Raw genomic sequence first — 21,934 nt, forward strand, 5'->3', positions numbered from 1 at the left:
AAGATACCATGTTAACCTATTGTTTACCATTCGTTCCATGTTTTTTACAGACACAACCCGTTAAAGAGATTGGTCTTTAATTAGACGGATCTGTATGATCCCGATCAGGTTTTGGAATGGGGACTACAATGGCATTACGCCATGAAGTTGTGAAATTCCCTGAAGTCCATATTGAATCAAAAATATTTAGAAGTGTTCCCAAACATGATTCAGGTAAATGCTTCAAGAGCTGATAGTGAATATTATCAGCTCCTGTTGCTGTATCATGAGCTTGCTCAAGGGCAGCGTGGATCGCATGTAATGAAAATAATTCATTATAGTCTTCGCCATTGTCTGAGTTAAAATGTATTCTCTTTTTCTCTTGTTGTTTCTGATATTTTTGAAATTCTGGTACATAACTTGACGAAGAAGAATGTTTGGCGAGAGTTTCACCAAGCGTATTGGCCATGTCAGACTTATCAGTTAATAAATTATCACCGTCCTTCAGATGGTGGACAGTAGATTTGGAACCTTTGCCCCTTATTCGTTGAATCATGTTCCACACCTTTGAAATGGGTGTGCGTGAATTTAACTTGGAAACATAATTTCGCCAAGACTGACGCTTATTCTGTTTAAAGGCACGTCGAGCTTTGGCACTATTTATTTTGACAATATTTAAATTGTGAACTGTAGGATGCTGGCGAAAGTATTTCTCTGCCTTCTTCCTACACTTCCTGGCCTGTTTGCAATCATCAGTAAACTATGGTTTACGAATTTGTGGTGTCGCATTGAGGACATAGGAATAGTTTCATCAGCTATTTGATTCAGTTTATCCGAGAACAACTGAATAGGATCTAGAGCATTGACAAAAAAAGTCAGATTTCAATTCGTCAGTACAAAGGGTCTGATATAGTGATCAGTTGGCCTTATTGAAATTTAGCCTTGTTGCAGGAGGATCATCAGTTGGATTGATAGCTGAAAGTATTGTGGGGAAATGGTCACTTCCCAACAGGTCACCATGAACTGACCATTCAAATTTGTTATAGATATTTGGGTCTGTTAGTGATAGATCGAGTGCAGAATATGTTCCTGTACCATGGTGTAAATACGTGGCTGATCCATCATTAAATATGTTCCCTTTAATGTAAGTATCAGTACTTCCCTACAAAGGGTTATGACCGTTAAGATCACCCATGATAATACAGGGCTTGGGAAGCTGGTCGAATCGATCCTGAACATCAGACTGCTGGAGAGCTGAAGATGGAGAAATGTACAATGAACAAAGAGTGAAGGTTATTTGTAACGAAAGACGGACAGCAACCGCCTGAAGAGGACGTTTAAGGGGGACAGGGCCATTAATCACACCCTGCCTCACCAAAATAGAAGCGCCGCCGGTGGCTTTATTACCTGGAGGTGAAAACGAATGGAATGAATTGTATTGACGAAATTCAAATTTGTCTGTATTTTCAGGTATGCCTCTTGTAAACTAAACACAGATGGTTTATAATCCTGCGATAATAATTGTAGATCCTAAAAATTGTTCCTAAGACCCCTGCAATTGCATTGGATTAAGTTCATAAAAAATGCTTATGGTGGTTTGAACGGAGGAAAAGAACAGAGTTGTGGGAAGAGTGATAGCGGAGGAGAGACGATTGCAAGAGCCTAGTATAGGAAGCGGGCACGGAACAAGATTATGGTAAAGTACGTATTATTTAATTATTCATCTAATAACATAATGCTGCTCGATTTTCCAACATAACGTCTTACACACACACACACACACACACACATACACACACACACATGAATTAACTCTTCTACTACAGATGTTGATGTTAATAATATTACGGAAAAACATTTTCATGAAGTGTTTATCAAACCACGCAATTATTCGAATATTTAATATATCACCTTTCCATGCATCAAACATTTCTTCCTCTACACAGACTAATGATATTAATATGACAAAGGAATCTTCTCACATTGCGTACTGATAAAAATGTCTTACCTCATCTTTTCCTGATATTAATCTTCCTTCTCAATCCCCATGCCCTAGTTATCGTTGTAGGGATAGGTTTTCTGCGATCTGCTTAAGATGCGTGTCTATAGGACATTGCTTCAGACGATGGTTTTGTATGAACCTATGCATGAACAGACCTTTGATCATGATTCTTTTTTTTTCCTTTCAGAGTCCCACTGATGAAGACCTCGCTTTGATGTCATGGTCGTTTTGGAGTGATGTATCGATGCGGACACAAACCATACGTCCGCTAACTTTAAGATGAACGAAATGCGTGAAAAAAAAAATATATATATATAAATGCACTTCCTAACAGTACCTTTCGTTGGGTTGTTGAATAGTTGTGTATATGTATTCACTCGAGAATATTTGGAGCTTTGGTTGATATGTACAGTGACCGATGGCGCTAGTGGAATGACATCTGTCTAGTCTCAGTACCTACACCAAAATTTCATGGTTAGTCAGTGTAGTGCACTCTCTGACACGTGCAGGAGTGAATCTTAGAAGACACCTTTTTCTTCACAACACACTTGTTGCTATGCATTAAAAAACGATGGTATGTGTATCTCAATTTGGTCTTGCAATACACACAAGGAAATAGTCCTTGATAATCTTCACCGTTTGCCTCCACTGGAAGCAGACCAGAATACGCGTCACACAGGTAGGACATTTTAAACTTAAGCGTAAGCACTCTCGATTGGCGTTGGCGCGCTCGCGCAACGCTCCTTCACGAGATGTTCAAACTCATATGTCTCGACTTTGTCAGGGCTATTGTATCGTCCATCGGCGGTGCCATTTGAAGTTCTAAAGTTAGGTTGTTATGTACATACTATGAGACTCTGCGCCTATAACTAATTAACTGCCGATATCATGAACATTTTATTTTCGTTTCAAGCTCTACAGTGTGGTTGTTCTGTTCATACTATAAGACCGCGTGTATATCTAATTAATTAACCGCGGTCTCATTAAAATAATTTTAGCTACGAGTCAATGCCGACTGTTTGTGTACTTTTCTCGGGACATGTGTTAACCTACGCGGCGATGTGTTTAATCTGTGGACGGTCGTCTGTACTTTTTTCGGTAGCTTCCTGGGGTTGGTGTTTGCCCTACGCGGCGATGTGTTTAATTGGTGGGCGGTGGATGCGCGCCGCGGCAGAGCGTGCTAATTGGGGGACCTCTTTTTATCGAAAATGTTAACATGGAGATGCCCATTCAAAAAAGTGCAAGCGTGACCAATACATAACTACTCTTGGACACTTGAGGCAGTAATAATTATAATGAAAAACATCATAGTTGCAAAGTCATGCTGTCAAAGATGCTTTTACTCATTAAATGTTTTGTTATTGTTAGAACTGCCATGCTGTGTGACAGCACATCTTACAGAATGTGATCATATCCATGCGAAACACGTTATCACGATCATAATTCTCAACTGGGACATCAGCTCCGCTCTCTATCAGTAAATCAAACACATCTCTATCCTCCAGTTCTCTTGCAAGCATAAGTGGGGTATACCCGTCAATCCCCTTACTATTTATGTCAACTACATTTAGGTTAAGAACATACTTTACTGTGTCCAGATCTCCTCCTTGACAGGCCAAATGAAGGATGTTGTCACCATCTTCATTTACTGCCGACAGATTAGCTCCACTTTTCACAAGATACTCAAGTACTGCTAGGTGGCCGTAAGTAGCTGCTATGGATGCTGGGGTTTCCCCGAAAGCGGCTTTAGTGTTTATGTCAACTATGTTTTGTTTGCATACATACTTCACTATGTCCATATTTCCTCCTGCACTGGACGAATGAAGGATGTTGTCACCATAGACATCTACTACCGACATATCCGCTCCAACTTTCACGAGATACTGAAATAATGCTGAATGGCCGGAAACAGCTGCAATCGATGCTGGTGTTCTCCCGTCAGCCCTTCTACTGTTAATGTCCACTATGTTTTGTTTGACGGCATACTTGACTATGTCCATATTTCCTCCTTGACAGGCCAAATGAAGGACGCTGTTCCCCAATACATCTACTGCCAACAGATCAGCTCTCATTTCCACAAGATTATCAAATGCAGCCCTATTCCCAGATGCGGCTGCCAGTGACACTGCTGTCTTGCCTCCAAGCTGTTTACTGTTTATGTCCACCACATTGAGTTTGATTATATATTTAACGATCTTTTCATCTCCACCTCGGCAGGACAGATGAAGAATATTCTCAGCGCTATCATCCAACAATGAGAGATGAGCTCCCATTTCTACAAGGAAAACAAACACCCCCGTCTGTCCGAACAATGCAGCCAGCATGATTGGTGTCTTCCCATGAACGCCTCTACTTTCAATGTCAATGATGTTCAGTGAATGGATGTACTTCACTATCTCTAAGTGTCCTTCCTTAGAGGCAAGATGTAAGATATTGTTTTGATCATCATCTAACTGAGACAGATCAGAACCTTTCTTCACAAGTAATTCAAGTATTTCTCTGTGCCCCTCGTTTACCGCTATCATTGCTGGTGTCCTGTCATACTCCCTTGTATTGATGTTTGCAGTACCTTGTGACAGAATGTGTTTCACTTGAGGCAGATCTCCATTTCTGCAGGCATCAATGAGAGTAGAGCTACCAGTGTTCTGAGTTTGAGCCTGATCTCGTCCACCTGAAAGAAGGTATACAAAAATGGTCACACGTTTGGAGCTCAATTTCCCCATGTTGCTCATCATTTGTATAACAATAAATGTTGTAAGTACCTTTGGCACAGGAAATTTGTCTAGCACAAGTCTTCGGGCATCTCATCCCTTGGCACGTTTTGAAACCACAGTCGCCAGTACCGACCTGGAGACAGAAAGCATTTATGAGTTCATTGACTGTGTTCTATGTAAGTTTCATTGTCATCCTTTTGCATGAATTGGGCTTAACCCTGCTAAGTGGCCTCCTGCTATGTTGTTATCTTTGTACATCAACACACGCCACCCTAACTCTTGGCTTTGTCATTATAATACATTGTTATCTTTGTACGTTAATCCAGTCTAATTGGCCTCGCAATTATATTGTTATCTTTGTACAATCTCCCACCTTGCATTGTGTAAAATGCTTTAATCTATAATATATATTTACTCTTTGCACTGACTCAGCATTCATTTGATAAAAAGAGCAAGAATAACCCTGCTAATTGCAAATATAGAGGTCTGTAAATCATCGAGTCTGGACCAAACACACTGAGCATTGATCCCGTTAGCAAGAATGGGTTGCTGAAAATGAATTTTGATTAAGATCTTCTTCAAGGGTTACAATAAAAAAAGATTGTGCATTAACAACGTATATAAAGGAGATGATTGTAGGCATAATCGTACATCTGGAAGATCCATAGTTCCAAAAAGTTGTCCGATCTCCCCCATCATCATTTCCAGGTCCAAGTGTTGACAAGTTTGGTTCTCAACGTTGTATTTGATACCAGGACAACCATACTGTATGCACTTGATTAGACAAAACTTGAAGCCAGTATTGGTAAAGGTTATAGACTCTACCAGGTGCAGTTGGCATATTAGCACTCCGAATACAAAACAAACTGTTACAAGGCGATAGGTCTTGAGCGTACACACTGTAATTGTCATGCTTAAAGGTGTATGCGAGATACACAACTAGCAGACCGGATCCAGTGACATACAGTGGTGATGATTTTGTCTCAAACCTCACCTTTTTCTTCAGTAACATTATCTTGGGATGAACCATAATATCAAATTCAGCTACCTTGAGTGCTCTCCTCTCAACTTTAATATAAATAAATAATAAATGAATGAGTATTTCTATAGCGCCTTATCCACAAATCCTACGCTGAAACCTTTAGGTGATAGGTAATCAGTGCTGTTCAAATTAATTAATGATGTAAATGTATGGTGATTATAATTTTAACGGTACGAACAAAAATATACTTATCGACACTTGGAATAGCATTGGTATTTCTGGAAATGCTAAATCATGTCCATGTGTTTGCAATCATTTGGGTATATTTCCATGTTTACCTAGTTTGGGTATCTTTGCACTAGTTATAGAAGTGTGTTTCCTGTTTACATCAGTATATATACATGTCAAATATCGTGACAGGTGTATTATTATTTCGTATATGCCAAGGGTTAGTAGCGAGAAACCTACTTAATGACATTTCCTCGTGTGCACATACCATAAGGATTATTTTGGACAGTTTACTGTTGCAAACCTTCAGAATAAATGGAAAAAAAATCTATCAAATTTCGACTGTCGTGACAAAAAGATGAATACTATTGAGAGACATGACTTGCCTGAAAAAATTACACAAGTGTTCACTGGAAAATGGATTTACGTTTTTCAAAGCCAAAACATGTTGTTTTCATATTTGTAAATAAACACAAAATACTCAACAACGCAGACTTATTTATAAACTCCAACGAGACACCATTTTAGGAATAACCTTTAAGAATAAATTGTATTTCATACCTCATATTCAACTTATTCAAGATACTATACCACGCCAAGATTCTCTAAACATAAATAATGCTTTTCTCTCAATAATACTAACTATCAGCTACCATAAACTTGATTCCAAAAACAATACCGTATTTAGATTACAATATTAAATCAAAAAGTTAGAATGAATTAATGCAACCTTGCATTAAATCCACTCTCGCGTCCTCAAGAGGCCGAGGCGAGGTGGGGTAGCCTAGTGGTTAAAGTGTTCGTTCGTCATGCCGAAGACCCAGGTTCGATTTCCCTCATGCGTACAATATGTGAAGTCCATTTCTGGTGAAATTTTGCTAAAATCGGCGCAATCCTCATTCACTCACTCTAGAGGCCGAACATTATTTGAAGCGAACCTCATAGAGTTCTGTCCATTGGAGCGCTCTTTACGGACAGTTTCAAATGCTAAATGGGTTGGAGTGAACTAGAAAGTTAAAATCTGTATTTATATATAAAAAAGATCATACTCCAATCAATTATAATGTTATATCTTAAAATCTGTCAGCGAAACACAGTAAAAGAACTAGAATATCACAGTTAGAGATTTAAAACTAACATGTTACTTAAAGTATATTACCATTACAATATTTAAAAAGGCTATAGATCACCAACAACTGAAGGTCAGGACCATGGGGACTTAGTGCTTTTGTTACCTGCACGGACCAAAGCAAGATTTACATCATCCCTTTAGCCGCTGGTGAGTGTAGTGAGATTTTAGCCATTATTTAAAACAACAACTATTAAAATTTTGTAGGTCGAAATTGACCTTTTGGGGGACACGTACCCGCTCAGGAGTACAACAATTTTACAATATTTTAACCCCCCTTCGAGTATGCAGCCACTGACCATCTAAGATGCATCTGAAACTCCACAAATATTAAACATCAACTGCCTACACATTGTGTTAGCCTACTTATCATTTCAGTTTCGTTTAATAATCTAAGGATTAAATGAGGACCAACATGATTAAAAGATACCGTGTAGATAAAACTTTGAAATATTATCCCTTCTGATAGAAAAATCAATTAGTCAAGAGGGACATGCTTGACTGTGATTCTTTCACCACAAGGATGAAAATGGAAGATTTTACTAATATTCGTGGGTATATCTACAGCGGCCAATGAAACATCGTCGCATAATGACCTCTTCAAATCTGGACTTACAACCCAAGTAAGTGTAACCGATGGCTGGTAAAGTTTCATGTAACGTATTGATACCTACTTGGGTGTCCCACTTCTTTTGCATTAGATCGCGGATATAGGTTTAATGACAGCTTTGTAATCAGAGTATGGGATTATAAGCGGTGTTACACTGAGTGCTACCTTCGAAGCAAAACCGACCATAGTGTTCCCAGTAATTCCAAAACAACAGGGTAACCAAATAGTTTTCACAGTTGAGCAAAAACTTATCAGAATTATAAAATGTGAGTGAATCACTCTGAAGAGAATAATGCCGATTGGGATAAACATAAACTCATCCTGTAAAACGTTGACTAAAAACGTAAACAATAAGACCTCAATCCCCAACCTGTTGGCTTATAAAAAAAAAACGTAGCCATAACAAAAATATTTTACATGATTGGCCCAGCTTGGCCTCTTTCTCTTAAAAAAACAACAACAGCATATTATAAAATGGAAAGCATATTTTGGCGTTGCATTGTTAAAAATCGTAGCCAATACTTAATACATGTAATATGATAAGAAACAAAATGGATAGCTTCCACACTCCCCGTATGATACAGCATTCGACGATTAATAACTAATGTGGAGAACGACAAAACTTCCTATGGATAGTTTCAATATTACTCCTTTCCTCCCAACCCCAAATTGCAGCCCCTTATGTTAGAAATGGAGTAGTCGTTTTATCAAATAAAAATATAGCATCTTTTAATGAAAAATCAAATCGTCTGATTTTATATGCCATAAATGCTTTACTTGCTTCCTCCGCTAGTGATTTACAGACTCTAGTCTATATCAATTTAGGCGTTATCAATAAATCCAGTTATTTATATGCGTTAACTGTTTCCATTGGATTCCCAATAAAGAAGACTTGTTCATATTTTGACAGAGGCCCACCCATTTTAAAGACAATTATTTTACTTTTAGCTAACTTGATATCAATACCCCATCTATAAGAATAATTATATAGAGCATCCAATCGTCTTTACACTTTTACTACACTATCTGCAGTAAGTATCAAATCATGAGCAAACAGCAAAGCAATACGCTCCAACATTTCATTGGATATAAAAATACCATCACCATTAAATGGGCTTTGCAAATCACACACAGGTTCATTTACGAACAGCGAAAACAACACTTGGATTAATGTACATCCTTGTCTGACACCACCGGAATTGTAAAATGTGTTTTTAATTGTGTACCATAATTAAAAGTAACTGTAGATTTAACACTTTTAAATACATATTTGTTATGACCTCGAAAACAGCTTATTCTATTCACCATGTCGAACGACCTTCTAAAGTCTATAAAGGCACAATATAGTTCCCCTTCTTTCGAGAAACATATTTAGTCACAACTGCCTGGAGGATAAAAATACTGTCAATCAGTGTTATCAGCAATAAATGAATGATCTTTGCGAAATCCTCCTTGGTCAAAATCTGCAATAGTTATATTTGTCGTCCATTCATAACATAAACACAGAGTTTACTACTGATGTTAAGCAACGATATGCCCCGGAAGGTTATAAGGGTTGCTAATGCTTCCTTTCTTTTGGATGGTATTATGCAATGGATGGCTAACGGGTTTATGACACCAATCGATTTGGTGTCGAGAACCTGTGAACCATCTAATTTAGCGCTTGCCCATCATGAAATCCTAACATCAAACTGTGATGCAAATTTAATTCAAATTGGAGCTTTACTAGCGTGATGACGTGGTGACGCTTCGCAGCTGAAATGGAAGCCGCTGAAGTCGATCTGAGCCAAATGATCACCTATGATCTTGATCGCAGATATGTTGCATACCCCTACTCAATCTTTGGTGTTAAAGAGCGAAGATCTACTTCTACTCTATGACCAATATAATAGTGAGGGTTGTGGTCCAGCAATTTCGAAGGACGAATTGACAGAACGCGTAAAAGATTGGATACCTAAAAAAACGCGCGCCAACAACGAATTTGCAACAAACACCTTTCGCAAGCGGGCAAACTCCCGGAATCAAAACCTTTTTCGAGGGTTATTATGCTGTTCCACCTGCTTTGGGGAAAACTGAGGAAAGGAAAATTTCCTACAGGCTGACACGTTTTGTTATAGAAGTTCGTCCCGAGGATGTGAGTGATTACTCGCCTCAAACATTGTACCACTTTGTGATGGGTATTCAGCGCTATCTACGTGAAGAATGTGGGCGTGTCCTGAACTTGCCATTGGAAGACGACCATTCGTTTCAATCATTGAGACAAACTTTGGACCCGCGAACTATATGGAAAGGCATTTGGTGTAGGAAAACGAACTGATCCTATCACTGAGGAGGCTGAAAATAAGCTGTGGGATTCTTGTGTGAAAAACTGAAAAATGCAACGGGTTAAGTCACGGTGTGTTTTTCTATTGTGGAAAAGTGTTTTGCTGTTAGGGGATACAGTGAGCACAAGGAATGTCACGTGGAACAGTTCAGTGTTACAGTGGATTCTAGGCGACAGAAACCATTGGTGTACCAGGAACATGTAAGTGAAACTGTTCAGGGGTCTGAATCACCGAAAAGCTGAGACGAAACGTGTAGTGCAGTATAGTGACGCCTCTAGCCCTCATGATTTTGTTAACCTGTATGAAACCTAAAGTTCCTAGCTCTGTAAATGTCGTTGTTATTGAAAAAATATCGAGGAAAATAAAGCTGTCACTGTAAAAGTTCTGAAATAAAACGTGTTAATTTGTAGCATGGCTTGTGCTTTCCGTAAACACGTGAAAAACACGTGGTAACTCCTCGGTGTAAACAAACTACGTCAGAATGATTCGGCCAATGTAGATGTCCAGTTTTCACCCAATACCAATCACATGGTTTGCAATATCAAACATCACGGGAGTGGGTGTTGGCGAAAACTAGCCATCTGATTGGCTAAAACACTTAGGCCATGCGCTAAGATAACTGACGTCCATGCATCACAGTACACACCAGGGTTCAATATACTATTGGAGAGTAGTAAAATATAGGGTATTGGTATATCCTCCGCTGTTTTATAGAATTCAGAAGGGATGATTTTCTAGTTTTCAAGTTCCACCTTGATGATGGTGGAGTGTCACTTGGATGTACAGTTGATAAAACAGTAGGAAAATGGTCGCTGCCACAAAGGTCATCGTGACGCGACCATATTAATTCATTAAATAGGTTTGAGTCTGTAGAGCAAAGATCTATTGAAGAATAACTTACAGTTCCAGGATGCAGATAAATATGGGAATTATCGTCGAATATACATAAATCATTATTGGGGATGAAATCTTCAAGTATTTTTCCATTAGTATTTACAACTGTACCACCCCAAAGTGGGCTGTGGCCGTTTAAGTCACCTGCAATAATACAGTTAAGGTGAGGTGAAATTGGGTTTAACGTCGTGCTTGAGAATATTTCGCTCATATGACGACGTGCATGCGTGTGTATGTGTATGTGCGGCTGCTTGTACTAGCCCAGACTGAAGCTGGTTTATAGTGATAGCCCACTGAGATACCATGCCGCAGAGAAGCATGAATACCCCACTCTGACACATTATACTGACTCCGAGCCGACCAGTCCTTGTTGTACCCATTAATGCCGAACGCCAGGCAGGGACCAACAAGTACCATATTTTAACGTCTTTTGGTATGACGCGGCCGGGGATCGAACCCGCGACCTTTCGCTCTCCGGGCGGACGCTCTAACCACTACACCACGGAGGCGGTCGCAATAATACAGGGTTTAGGGGAGTTGATCATACAACTCTTGAAGATCTGATTGCTGAAGACATAAAGAGGGTGGAATATAAATAGAACATAAAGTAAAAACAAAACTAAAAGGAAGCCCGACTGTAATTGCTTGCAGAGGGGTATTAAGTGAAACAGGACTATGGATTATACCCTGCTTCACAATAATTGAAGACCCTCCAGTAGCTTTATGACCTGGACGGGAGAAACGATGATATGAACTATACCGTCGTATAGGGCTGGGACGGATACTCGGGTACTCGAATCCGGGTCGGGTACAGCTGGAATCGAGTCACATTTCAAGGAATCGAGTACCCGGAAAGGGAGAGAACTCAGTAATGACAAGGGCAGGTAACTCTAACCTAGAGCAATATGGACGACACGCATGCTAAGTTGAGTGTTTGGCAAGAGAACCGAATGCCGACTCTGTGGTATCATGTCTGAAATTGATAGTAGTCTGCTTATGGTTTTGAGATTTATAAGTGTTAGACTCTGCTGGTGAATTCTACTGAAGTGGCGGAGGAGTGGGACTTGCGCTACTCCTGGGCTTCATCCCTTATGAAGCTGACACGCCAAGGTCAGGATATACTTAATCTCATAATTTAACACAGTTACAAATTTGAAGACCCATGCTAATTTTCAATCGCATATGTCAATCTACTGCGGAAGCTGTACAAGGTCAATGCAAAAACATCTTGCACTAAAACACAACCCAAGCAATAAACGCGTTCATTACATTGTGTACTTGTGTTCATTGCTTATCAAGCTTTTAAGATGACATGTACATTGAATTTTTTCTTTAGTTTTTATTTTATTTCAATTTCATGAAACACAGCTTTTACATTTGCGTTTAACATGAATACATTGACTATTAAAGAGATTGCAATTAAATGATTGTATGTGTTGGGAATATCAATTAAAACTAAGGAATTAACATTCTGATTTGCAAATACAATGTTCGACTGGTTATCATTACAATAAGAAGAAAGATGATCAGAAATAGAAGCAGAACTCACGTAACATATACATTTTATAGTTTAACAAATAATAATCAGCATACAGTTATTCCAATGAAGATAGATACAATTTTAGAATATCGATTTAACAATAGTTTTGTTTTTCATTTAATAGGGAAACTGTAATGCAACTGAGTTTTGCAACAGAGCAAAATGACCAGTCTTCCCAGATGCGAGCCAAGCATTTTGCTATATTGCTTAACTCAGTTGCATTACAGTTTGCCTGTCTGTATATCTCGTACAGAATTCTCCAGTCAGTAAATACATCAATCAAATTGTATTCTATGCAAGTTTACATAAAGTCTGCATGTAAAACATTATAGGTTCAGTTAGAATATCACACATGAACGTAGTTGTCTACTGGCTGAATGAATAACTGGTCTTTTTCATTATTAACGTAACACACATTTTTGGCATTGTCCAGTTAATGGAGGTTATTATCAACGACGGTAATTTATCTGCGCATGAGCAGTGAGTAGTCAAATCACAATTACAGCAGGAATGAAAAGTTCTGTGTTTTAACAAATGTTCTGTGTTTTAAGTAACAATGTAAGTAATGGTGTTACTCTTTATATTAGTTATAAACAGACGTAAATCAAATAACCTAAGATCAGTTTCTGTTATAAATGTCTCATTGCCATCCTTTGAAGCTATGTTTTCTGTTATAATATCTGTCAAATCGCCCTACAGTGATTGAATATTCAGAAAGTTGACTGAAATCTATGTATTCCTCTACAGTTCCTTACATTTCCGAGGTAGATCTCGATTCCGATTCAGCAGGTAAGTACATGTGGCCTGCGGGTGAAGACATTGTGAAATATGTCTGTCACACTGCATCAAAGGTTAACCACTAAGAATAAGCAGGGACTGAATGCAGCTATGATAACGAGGGAAAAGGGATACTCGTCGATAACAAAGCTTCTGTCACAATTATCCCAGTGATGTGTATAACTCCAGTCATGTAAGAAAGTCCAAAGTGATTCTGTGTCGTACAACACCAACAACCAGCCTTTATATAGCTCTTACTCAGTTCCAGAACATTCTACCAAAGTTAGGATGTATCATTATTCTCTCAGAGCTTTATGGAAATCTGTAGAAAACTCGACGACATGACAAAGTCAACACGATAAACAACCAGCAAAGGGAGGCAACTCTGAAGCACTGTCTCAAAAGGCGTACCGCTACAAATACTACTGCAATAGATCATATATGATGCGAGATGTGAGCCAAAACCCACACTCAAAACTTTCAACATTGTGACCCAATACTATCTCTTAATCAATGATATTACAAATTTTAAAAAATCAAACTCTCATAACACTCTCCCCGTAAAGTCAAGGGATTGTGATCAGTAAACACTTCAATTGGAAAATAAGTGATACTTAGGTACACTTCAAAAAGCTGCAAAGCTAGCAAAAGACCCTATAGCTCTTTCTCGTTGGTAGTATAATTTTTTTATGCTTATCAAACTTCTTGGAAAACAAACAAACTGGGTGACCAATTCCTGAATCATCCTTGAATCAGGACAGCACCTGCACCTACATCACTTGCATCAATTTGTAACTTAAATGCTTTCTCAAAATTTGGCGCCTGCAATACCGGAGAATTCATGAGTATGGCTTTGACCTTTTCAAATGCAGTCTGTCAAGTGCTATCCCACAGGAATTTTACCTTTTTCCCAAACGGTTGGTAAGTGGTGATACAACATCTGTGAAATTTTGACAAAACCTTCTATAATAGCCTGCCATACCCAATAATCTCATGAGCTCTCTCTTAGACTGAGGTACTGTAGCTTCAACCTTGGCATGAACTGGCTGTACTTGGCCATGCCCTGCAACATGCCCTAATAGTTCAACTTGTGCCTTCCCAAATTCACACTTTGCATGATTTACAGTAAATTTTGCTTCAGACAGACTTTTGAAGAAAGCACGTGTTCCCTTCAGATGGTCTTCCCACCCATTGATGACATCATCCATGTAAGCTTTGACACTATCAAGACCAGAAGTGACATTGTTGACGAGTCTCGGGAACGTCACTGGTGCGTTCTTCAGACCAAACGGCATCACTTTGTATTGATACAGTCGATCTGGTGTAGCGAATGCCGACATCTTCTTTGCATGGTATGCGAGTGGACTATGCCAGAAGTCCTTCAATAAGTCAAACTTACTTATATATCTAGTTTGGCCAATGCGATCAAGACGTTAAAATATGGTACTTGTTGGTCCCTGCCTGGCGCTCGGCATTAATGGGTACAACTAGGACTGGTCGGCTCTGAGTTAGTATAATGTGTCTGAGTGGGGTATTCATGCTTCACTGTGGCATGGTATCTCAGTCGGGTACCACTATAAAACCAGCTAAGTCTGGGCTAGTACAAACAGCCGCAGATACACATACACACGCATGCACGTCGTCATATGAGTGAAATATTTTCAAGCACGACGTTAAACCCAATTTCACCTCACCTCACCTCATTTTCACTCTCCTTCTCCTCCTCAGATATCATTTGTATGAGCATGTCGTCCAACTCAATCTTGTAATACATCATTCTGTTTTTAAATCTAATATAATAAAATCCGACATCACCCAAACAGAATGAGATGAATGTCAGGTAAAGCAACACGAGAATTTCAAACATCGTCATGGTTTTTAATCTATAGGAGGTATACATTTAATTTTTGTGAAGGAGGTTGCTTGATTTTGCTTAGCAGGTAGCTTGATTTTGCTAAGCTATCACGCCGCATAATCCACGGGTTCGTCTGTTTTCAGAAAGAGTTTAGTATGTTTTGTTTCTGCTAACAAGGTTTTCCCTCAAACATTCCTCGAACGAAGTGAAACGGGGCGACCCATCGCGTCAGTTCCCTCAGGTCTTTGAGGACCGAGTTGATTTTTTTCGCTAGGACCCAAACGCTTTGTTTCATGTGACGTCCCGAAAACGCTAAATACGATAACATGTCTCTCTTTTTGGTGATCTCTTTATTCACGCTGCAATTGTCTAGGATAAACAGCGTTGATTCTCCCTCGCCCTTCTCATGAAAGGCTCGCAACCAGTCCTGTAAATGTACTCCCGGGTCAATTTTATACACCTCCGGGTCAATTTTATACACCTCCGAGTCGTTCATAAGCCATGCTGTCTCCGTGTACATTTTATTGACGCGTATCAATACGATACGATCAAACACATCCGATAGTACCCTTCCACGCTCTCGACGGTCATCTCGACTTTTGTGATCTCAGGGTTCCAATACTTTTCGTTGACCCTTCGAAACGGCGTAAATTCGGCAGGATCAAAATGCCCTTCATCAATCACGCAGGTACGTTCACGTTGATGATCCACAGAGGGTCGCTCTTGATCGCGACGATATTCCGGTGACACAGCACGAGATCGTACAGGATGGCTAACATGCCAATTCAGGATTCGTCACCTTGTCAAACTCCAGCGAAATGTTGTCGATGGTGTAGCGACCCTCCTCGCCGCTCTCCATCATGATCATGTTGCTATAATCGTTAAACGCCAGTTCGTACTCCAGCCTGTCGCCCAACGCGGCTTGGTAAAAGGCATGTGACACTCCAGCAACTCTAAGTCAAACGGGATGCAAAATCGGTTCCCGAACGCCTCAGCGATGGCCATGTGTTTTTTTCGCCATTGCGGCGAGTTTGGATACGCGGCCGGACAAATCCCTTGGTACTTCATGTTTTCCCGTTTGCTCAAGGTTCTCCAGAGGTCCGTGTAGCTGAAGCTCAAAATTGCATTTTCGCTGATTTTGAAGGTTGTTTTCTTCACAATGGTGCGACCCAGGTTCCCCACGACTTCTCGCTTATTATCATCGGATTCCAAACTGATCTGGAAGGACAAGCGAGCCATCGCCAGGGGTTTTCTCAATTTTCGGAAAGGATCGAGTTTTCGTGCGTAGGCCAACGACATCATTTATACTGCAAGTATGTTTTTTATATCTTTAATAGAACCATGGCTGAAGGTGATTTGGCGGACGATAGAACCCCTTTGCTCGATGATGATGAATATGCAGACACCTCATTCCTGAGTTAAAGCATAGGCGATACCATGTTAAAAACGGCCGTGGACGATTATTACGACACCATAAGGCGAGAGGAAAATCTCACCCCTCTTTCTTGTGATTATTCGAAGTTCGAAATATATGATCGAGGGATACTACGGCTGAAAGAGGATCCGGAGTTCGATCTCATGAACAAACACACGAGAAAACATCTCACCTTGTCCACGCTGGCCGGTCGTCACAGTGCCCCCTCTGTCCGAGACCGATTAAACATCCGAGGGTACGGCGGTGGACGACCAAATCAACTTCCCTCGAAGACCACCCAGGCTTTACACATGGTGCGGACCGAGCTGAATGCCATGGCGAATGCGATTAACAAAACGATTTACAAGACTTACCGCAACATGCGCAAGAAGCCTTGAATGACATCGAAACAATATTGGCCACGTACCGTTCGAATTTCCCTTTCGGGAACTGCGGGGGCTAGACAAGGCCTTGTGAACCATTCGTTGATCATTTTTGGACATGGCTAAAGTGAAAGAACTCAACGATCGTATCGCTTACGAAGACAACCAAACGCGAACAATCGGATGATATGATCGCCGATATCAGCCAACAGAAGCCTCGTCATACAACCGAGAAGCCTTTCAAACCCAGATCAGTAACATTCGCGATACCATCGACCGAGTCCTCATGGAGGACACCACGTAAGCCGAACGGCTTAAAACGTTATTCAGAGAATGAGGGGTTACCATCGCCAGCGTTCTAATGGCTTTGAGTTTCATCATCTCAACCCTGGTCCTAGCACTGACAGGTGGCGACGGAAGCACACCACCAAGCCCAGCACCACTACCCAAAATAGGTGGCAATGTCAGAGACTGGATCAAAAAACATTTGAAATCGCTCAGCCAAGGCTTTGCGAGACTGGCCGAAGCCCTGCCAGGCATCTTGGGCAGCATCGCGTCTTGGTTGCTCGGCTTGTTGTCAAAAACGGTCACATGGTTCGGTCAAACCTGTGGGCTAACATTGTCGGCGGGACGGCCTGGTGTTGTTGATTTTCAACCATGACACGTACGGATGGGTGTGGTGGGGATTGACCGCTGGGCTCCAGCGATGGCGGTGACGTCACTATCTCCATTTCACCAGTGCTGGTGGGTGGTGCGACGTGACTCTGATCGGCGTTTCTGATCGGCGGTCGTGAAGACGATTTCGTTGTTGTAGCCCACCACTCTGTAGATCCTCAGTCGTATCTCTCTCGGAGCCATGTACAGTCCCACGCCGAACACGTAGTCGATTTTCGACTGAGCGTATTCCAACGTGTCCTGGTATCACTTTATGGCACTCGGTAAATACAAGCTATTCATCGATGGCAATCGCCATGAGTTGTCCACGGTTATTACAGTGTGTGCATGCCTACGACGAAATATTCAAACCCACGGGAGCCAGCCTCAAACTCAACGAGTCGAATGGTAGGCTGACGTTCACGAATGGGGAAAAACCCATCCGATTCGGTAGGCCCTTGGCGAGAACACTCGGGTTTTCGTCGAACTACGTACAACCGCGAGACACCATCACCGGAATCGTTTTTGATCTTACAGTACAGAAAGTTAACGCGCGGAAACATAACGGAACTCAAAATATCAGTTTTATGCATATCGGCTATCTCGGCGCCACGCTGTACATCAAACAAAGATGCCTCAAGCTTCGGGTTCCGGAACGGCCATGCAAATTAGAAAATGCCCTACTGCAGCGATCTCTGACCTCGGGGGACACGCGAGGATTCGATGAACCAGGTACAGAAAATGCATTGTACGTATTGCAATTACAAAACAACGTATACCAACGACGAGAAATCATCGTCGAATTGAACTGGATCATCAATATCGTCCTGACCTACCCTATCTCGTCATGGATCAGGATGGTCATAACCTTGAACTCAAAAATAATGGGATTCTACTGGGAAGTTTTATTCCGTTTCATAAAAAGTGAATGTACGCATCACCATTACCAGATCAAACGGGTTATATGCTAGTCCCTCACTCGGAAGACGCATCGAAATGGCTCCATTTACAATGATATAGTAAAGTCCCAGACTGATGGATCAGTGTGATACCAGGTTCTACCCTTATTATCGACGTCGTTCTTGGAAATGACTCTTGACAATGGGTGGGTCTTCTGTCTCGGTTAAACATAGGCTGGCACGATCGCAATAAAAATCAACAATGTCGTATATACAACAGCTTCCACGACAAGCCTTGAGGGAGTCGAGGTTTTTATTGCAGATGAAATTTTACTCTACCAGGCTTTTGCATCCGACCACATGTACGTCATCATCTTAAAGTACATTCATCAAATATTGACGGCGGATCAACTGAAGCTTATTTCCTAACTTATAATATACTCGAAATGGGATTGTATCCGGCCATGGACGACGTGGCTGAAACGCTCGATAACGTGGACACATCTCTTATGGCAGTTAGCATGGGATTAGGCATAGCAGGCGTTGGCTTATTATCCACCATCGTGGCAGCATCAATCGTCCTCGGGTAAGAAATAACTGCCGGGGAATTGGGGCTGGCAGGAGTAGCCCTTAATTTCATTTCACGTCGTCTGCAATGGAAATCGCTGAAGCATGTTGAGATCAGGGTTCTGGCCGAAGCCAAGTTAAACATGATCAACGATCACATTTCCACTGCAATCACTGATAGCAAATTCTCCGAGGTAGAGTTTCGTTTGGTGATGTCGGAAATTCCGAAATACCACCGCATGAAAGAAGCGATTTGAAAAAACGCTGACATCGGCGAAGACGAGATAAAAAAGCTTATAGAACAGGGTCAACAACAAATCATTCAAGCCTTCCAAACCTTCCTTAGATCTCATCAAAGATTCACCTCAAACTGATTTGTTGATGTAAACATAACCTAGTAAAAAATATTAAACCCTCATCGTACTACTCCTTTTCAAGAAACCCACATTAGGTAAACCCGACTGTAGGCAGTAAGGCAAGAGCACCTAGGCAACAGCTACTGTTTACATCAATGCATATTAAGCAAACTGTTTTCTGTAGATTTTAACATCGCTATACATAACTCATACGCTTTCCAAGCTTATGTAACCTGATTTTAAAATAATTGATTGTGGCTTCTAAAAATGTTTTCAGCGTCTAGTTTCAAACATCCTTTTCGCTACAACCAGCCACCAACCCTAATACAGCTGTGTGCCTTGTTTCTATTCAATACCCGCGTCACAGACCACAGCCAGGGAAATACTCTGACATCAGGCCTAGACGGGGTTGCTAAACTCGGACCCCATCTTTGTTTGGCTTAGCAACGACGGCCATACATTAAAGGATGTCTATCGATAGACACGCCGTTTCTAAGGGGGGGCTGGGAGGCTTATTTCCCACAAATAAGCCTCTAAGCCGCATGTGCGGCAAAAAAAACCTCTACTACTACTTGGGGTGATCAAATGAATTAATGATGTAAATATTTAGTGAAGATAACACTGGGACTCTCGGGTTTCAAGACGTCCTGATGCCAGATTGCGATTGGAAGTAATCAGTCTAGGCATTTTACGACAACAACTCGTAGTGAGTGCTGGGTAACGCTAATAGTGTCTCCTGCGTGTAGACCTGGGCCTAGATTTTCAAAACGCGCATAGCGCGAAGATAGTCGTGAGTGCTATACATTAACATTAACTTACGCCTATCTTAGCGCTAAGAGAGCTTCGAAAATCTAGGCCCTGGGGTAGAAAGCGTCCACAGCACCCTATTGATGGTCCAACAAGGTGATCAAACTGGGCAACCAGGATGACTTGTACAGTTATGTCACAAGTTATTACACATTCTGTTTGCCTGAACTTTTGTGCCTGACGGATAAGGATCAGCTAAGACAATCCGGTGATGCTGACCTCTGAATAATGTATGTCTTCTGCTGAGTTGGTAGACAAATACAGCGATTCGTGTCATATTTACTTGAGCACAACACGCCTGTACCAATGGGTGCCGTTGTACAAAACAACCTTTACTGAGTTTGAACTTAGTTACTAATGTTAACCTTAGATAACCTTAAAAAAGGTCTGTCCTTTGCTCAAAGCTCAAATCTTTACGCTGGAAGGATTTTTAGCGGCAGATATCTCTTAATGTATATCTCTTAATGTTTGCTTGTTCAACTATTCCGCAATGAATTAAAATCGGATATTTTAATATCGGAGTATGTCCCAAACTACACCGATGTTACACATGTCAACATTTTGGTCATGGGTTAAAATCGTATCGTAATTCTGTGGTATAATTCTATGAAATCAATGATGTGTGTCACAGAGGGTAGTTACCGGTATATCATCATGCTTGTCATGCTTGACCTCTCAGCGGCCTTTGATTCCATCAGTCTTCTGTCTCGTCTACGTCACACCTTTGGTACTACAGGTGTGTTGACGGTTCTACATCAAGATCAGTAACAGCCCAACATGGCGTCCAACAAGGATCTGTTTTGGGCCCCATATTGTTTTCAGTATATATTCAGCCTCTAGGAGATATAATCAGGAGTCACTCACTGCTGTTTCATGGTTATGCTGATGATCAGCAGTTTCATATAACCATAAAACCGACAGATGTGTCAAATGTCCTTTGTCACTTCAAGATTAGATTATGGTAATTCCCTTTTGTCCAGATCAACTGTCATCTCGCACCTTCAACGAATCCACAACAAAGCAGCACGAATATTCATCCGTACTCGCCCAAATGAACACATCTCACTCATCCTATGGCAACTCCACTGGCTTCCTGTTAAGCACCGTATCACATTCAAACGTCTTTTTCTCACGTACTACACACTTAATGTGGACTCCTCACCACAGTATCTCAAAGACCTTCTTAATCTTTACCAGCCCGCAAGAACTCTCAGATCCTCAACCAAGCAGCAACTCTCATCCCATCAACGTCTACTCAACTCGCTGAAAATGCCTTCTCTGTATATGCTCCTCGACTCTGGAACTCCATCCCAATGGACATGAAATCTGTTGACTCAAAAGCGCCGTTGAGCAGGCCTAGCCTGGAAATTAGGCGCTATACAATTGAATTATTATATATCATCACCGTGGAGACTGGAACGAGGGTATGATTTGTGAGGATGATTGCAAATGAGCGAAGTGAGACGGCTCACATCCTGGGTCAGCATTACAGGTCCTTCAATATGTTTCAAAGCAACGTGAAAATTATGAAACTCAAGTGTGAAAAAGCCATTTCATAGTTTGAAGCGATTTATTTATGCAAATCAGACTTCAACTCTTTGAATATCACATCTCAGGCTGCTGTTTTCTCGGGCGCAAGATCCTCAGACTGACTTGATTCGGATCAGGTAAGGAAAACCTATTGTTTGAACCACTCAGTCTACGTCTGTATGTCAAACATTTATTCTGAATGAGTGAGGATAGCTTATCGCCACAAAATTATTGTATTCAATTGAATGTTTTATGGATAACATTAGTATATGAACAAACCCGTGCAGGTC

The 21,934-nt window shown here is 40.9% G+C and overlaps 1 protein-coding gene across 1 annotated transcript; it reads right to left on the reverse strand.

Annotated features, from left to right (window-relative positions):
• Positions 1-3,345: 3,345 nt before the first annotated feature.
• LOC124255667 (putative ankyrin repeat protein RF_0381) lies at positions 3,346-16,333 on the reverse strand. The gene is made up of 5 exons (XM_046689563.1): positions 16,098-16,333; positions 15,834-15,939; positions 14,879-14,941; positions 14,327-14,558; positions 3,346-4,652 (listed from the first exon to the last, which is right to left on the reverse strand). The coding sequence occupies exons 1-5, from the start codon at positions 16,331-16,333 to the stop codon at positions 3,346-3,348; spliced, it is 1,944 nt and encodes a 647-aa protein (XP_046545519.1).
• Between the last annotated feature and the right edge of the window lie 5,601 nt (positions 16,334-21,934).

This window comes from Haliotis rubra, unplaced genomic scaffold (genome assembly GCF_003918875.1).
Source record: "Haliotis rubra isolate DU_JTF1 unplaced genomic scaffold, ASM391887v1 Scf605, whole genome shotgun sequence".
In the NCBI taxonomy this organism is placed as follows: Eukaryota; Metazoa; Mollusca; class Gastropoda; order Lepetellida; family Haliotidae; genus Haliotis; species Haliotis rubra.

Coding starts and splice junctions, on each gene's coding strand:
- LOC124255667 (XM_046689563.1), bottom strand. CDS start 16,333: ATGTCGTTGGCCTACGCACGAAAACTCGATCCTTTCCGAAAATTGAGA. Junction 15,940..16,097: donor AGCAAACGGGAAAACATGAA/GTACCAAGGGAT, acceptor GTTGGGCGACAG/GCTGGAGTACGAACTGGCGT. Junction 14,942..15,833: donor TTTCGCTGGAGTTTGACAAG/GTGACGAATCCT, acceptor ATGTATTACAAG/ATTGAGTTGGACGACATGCT.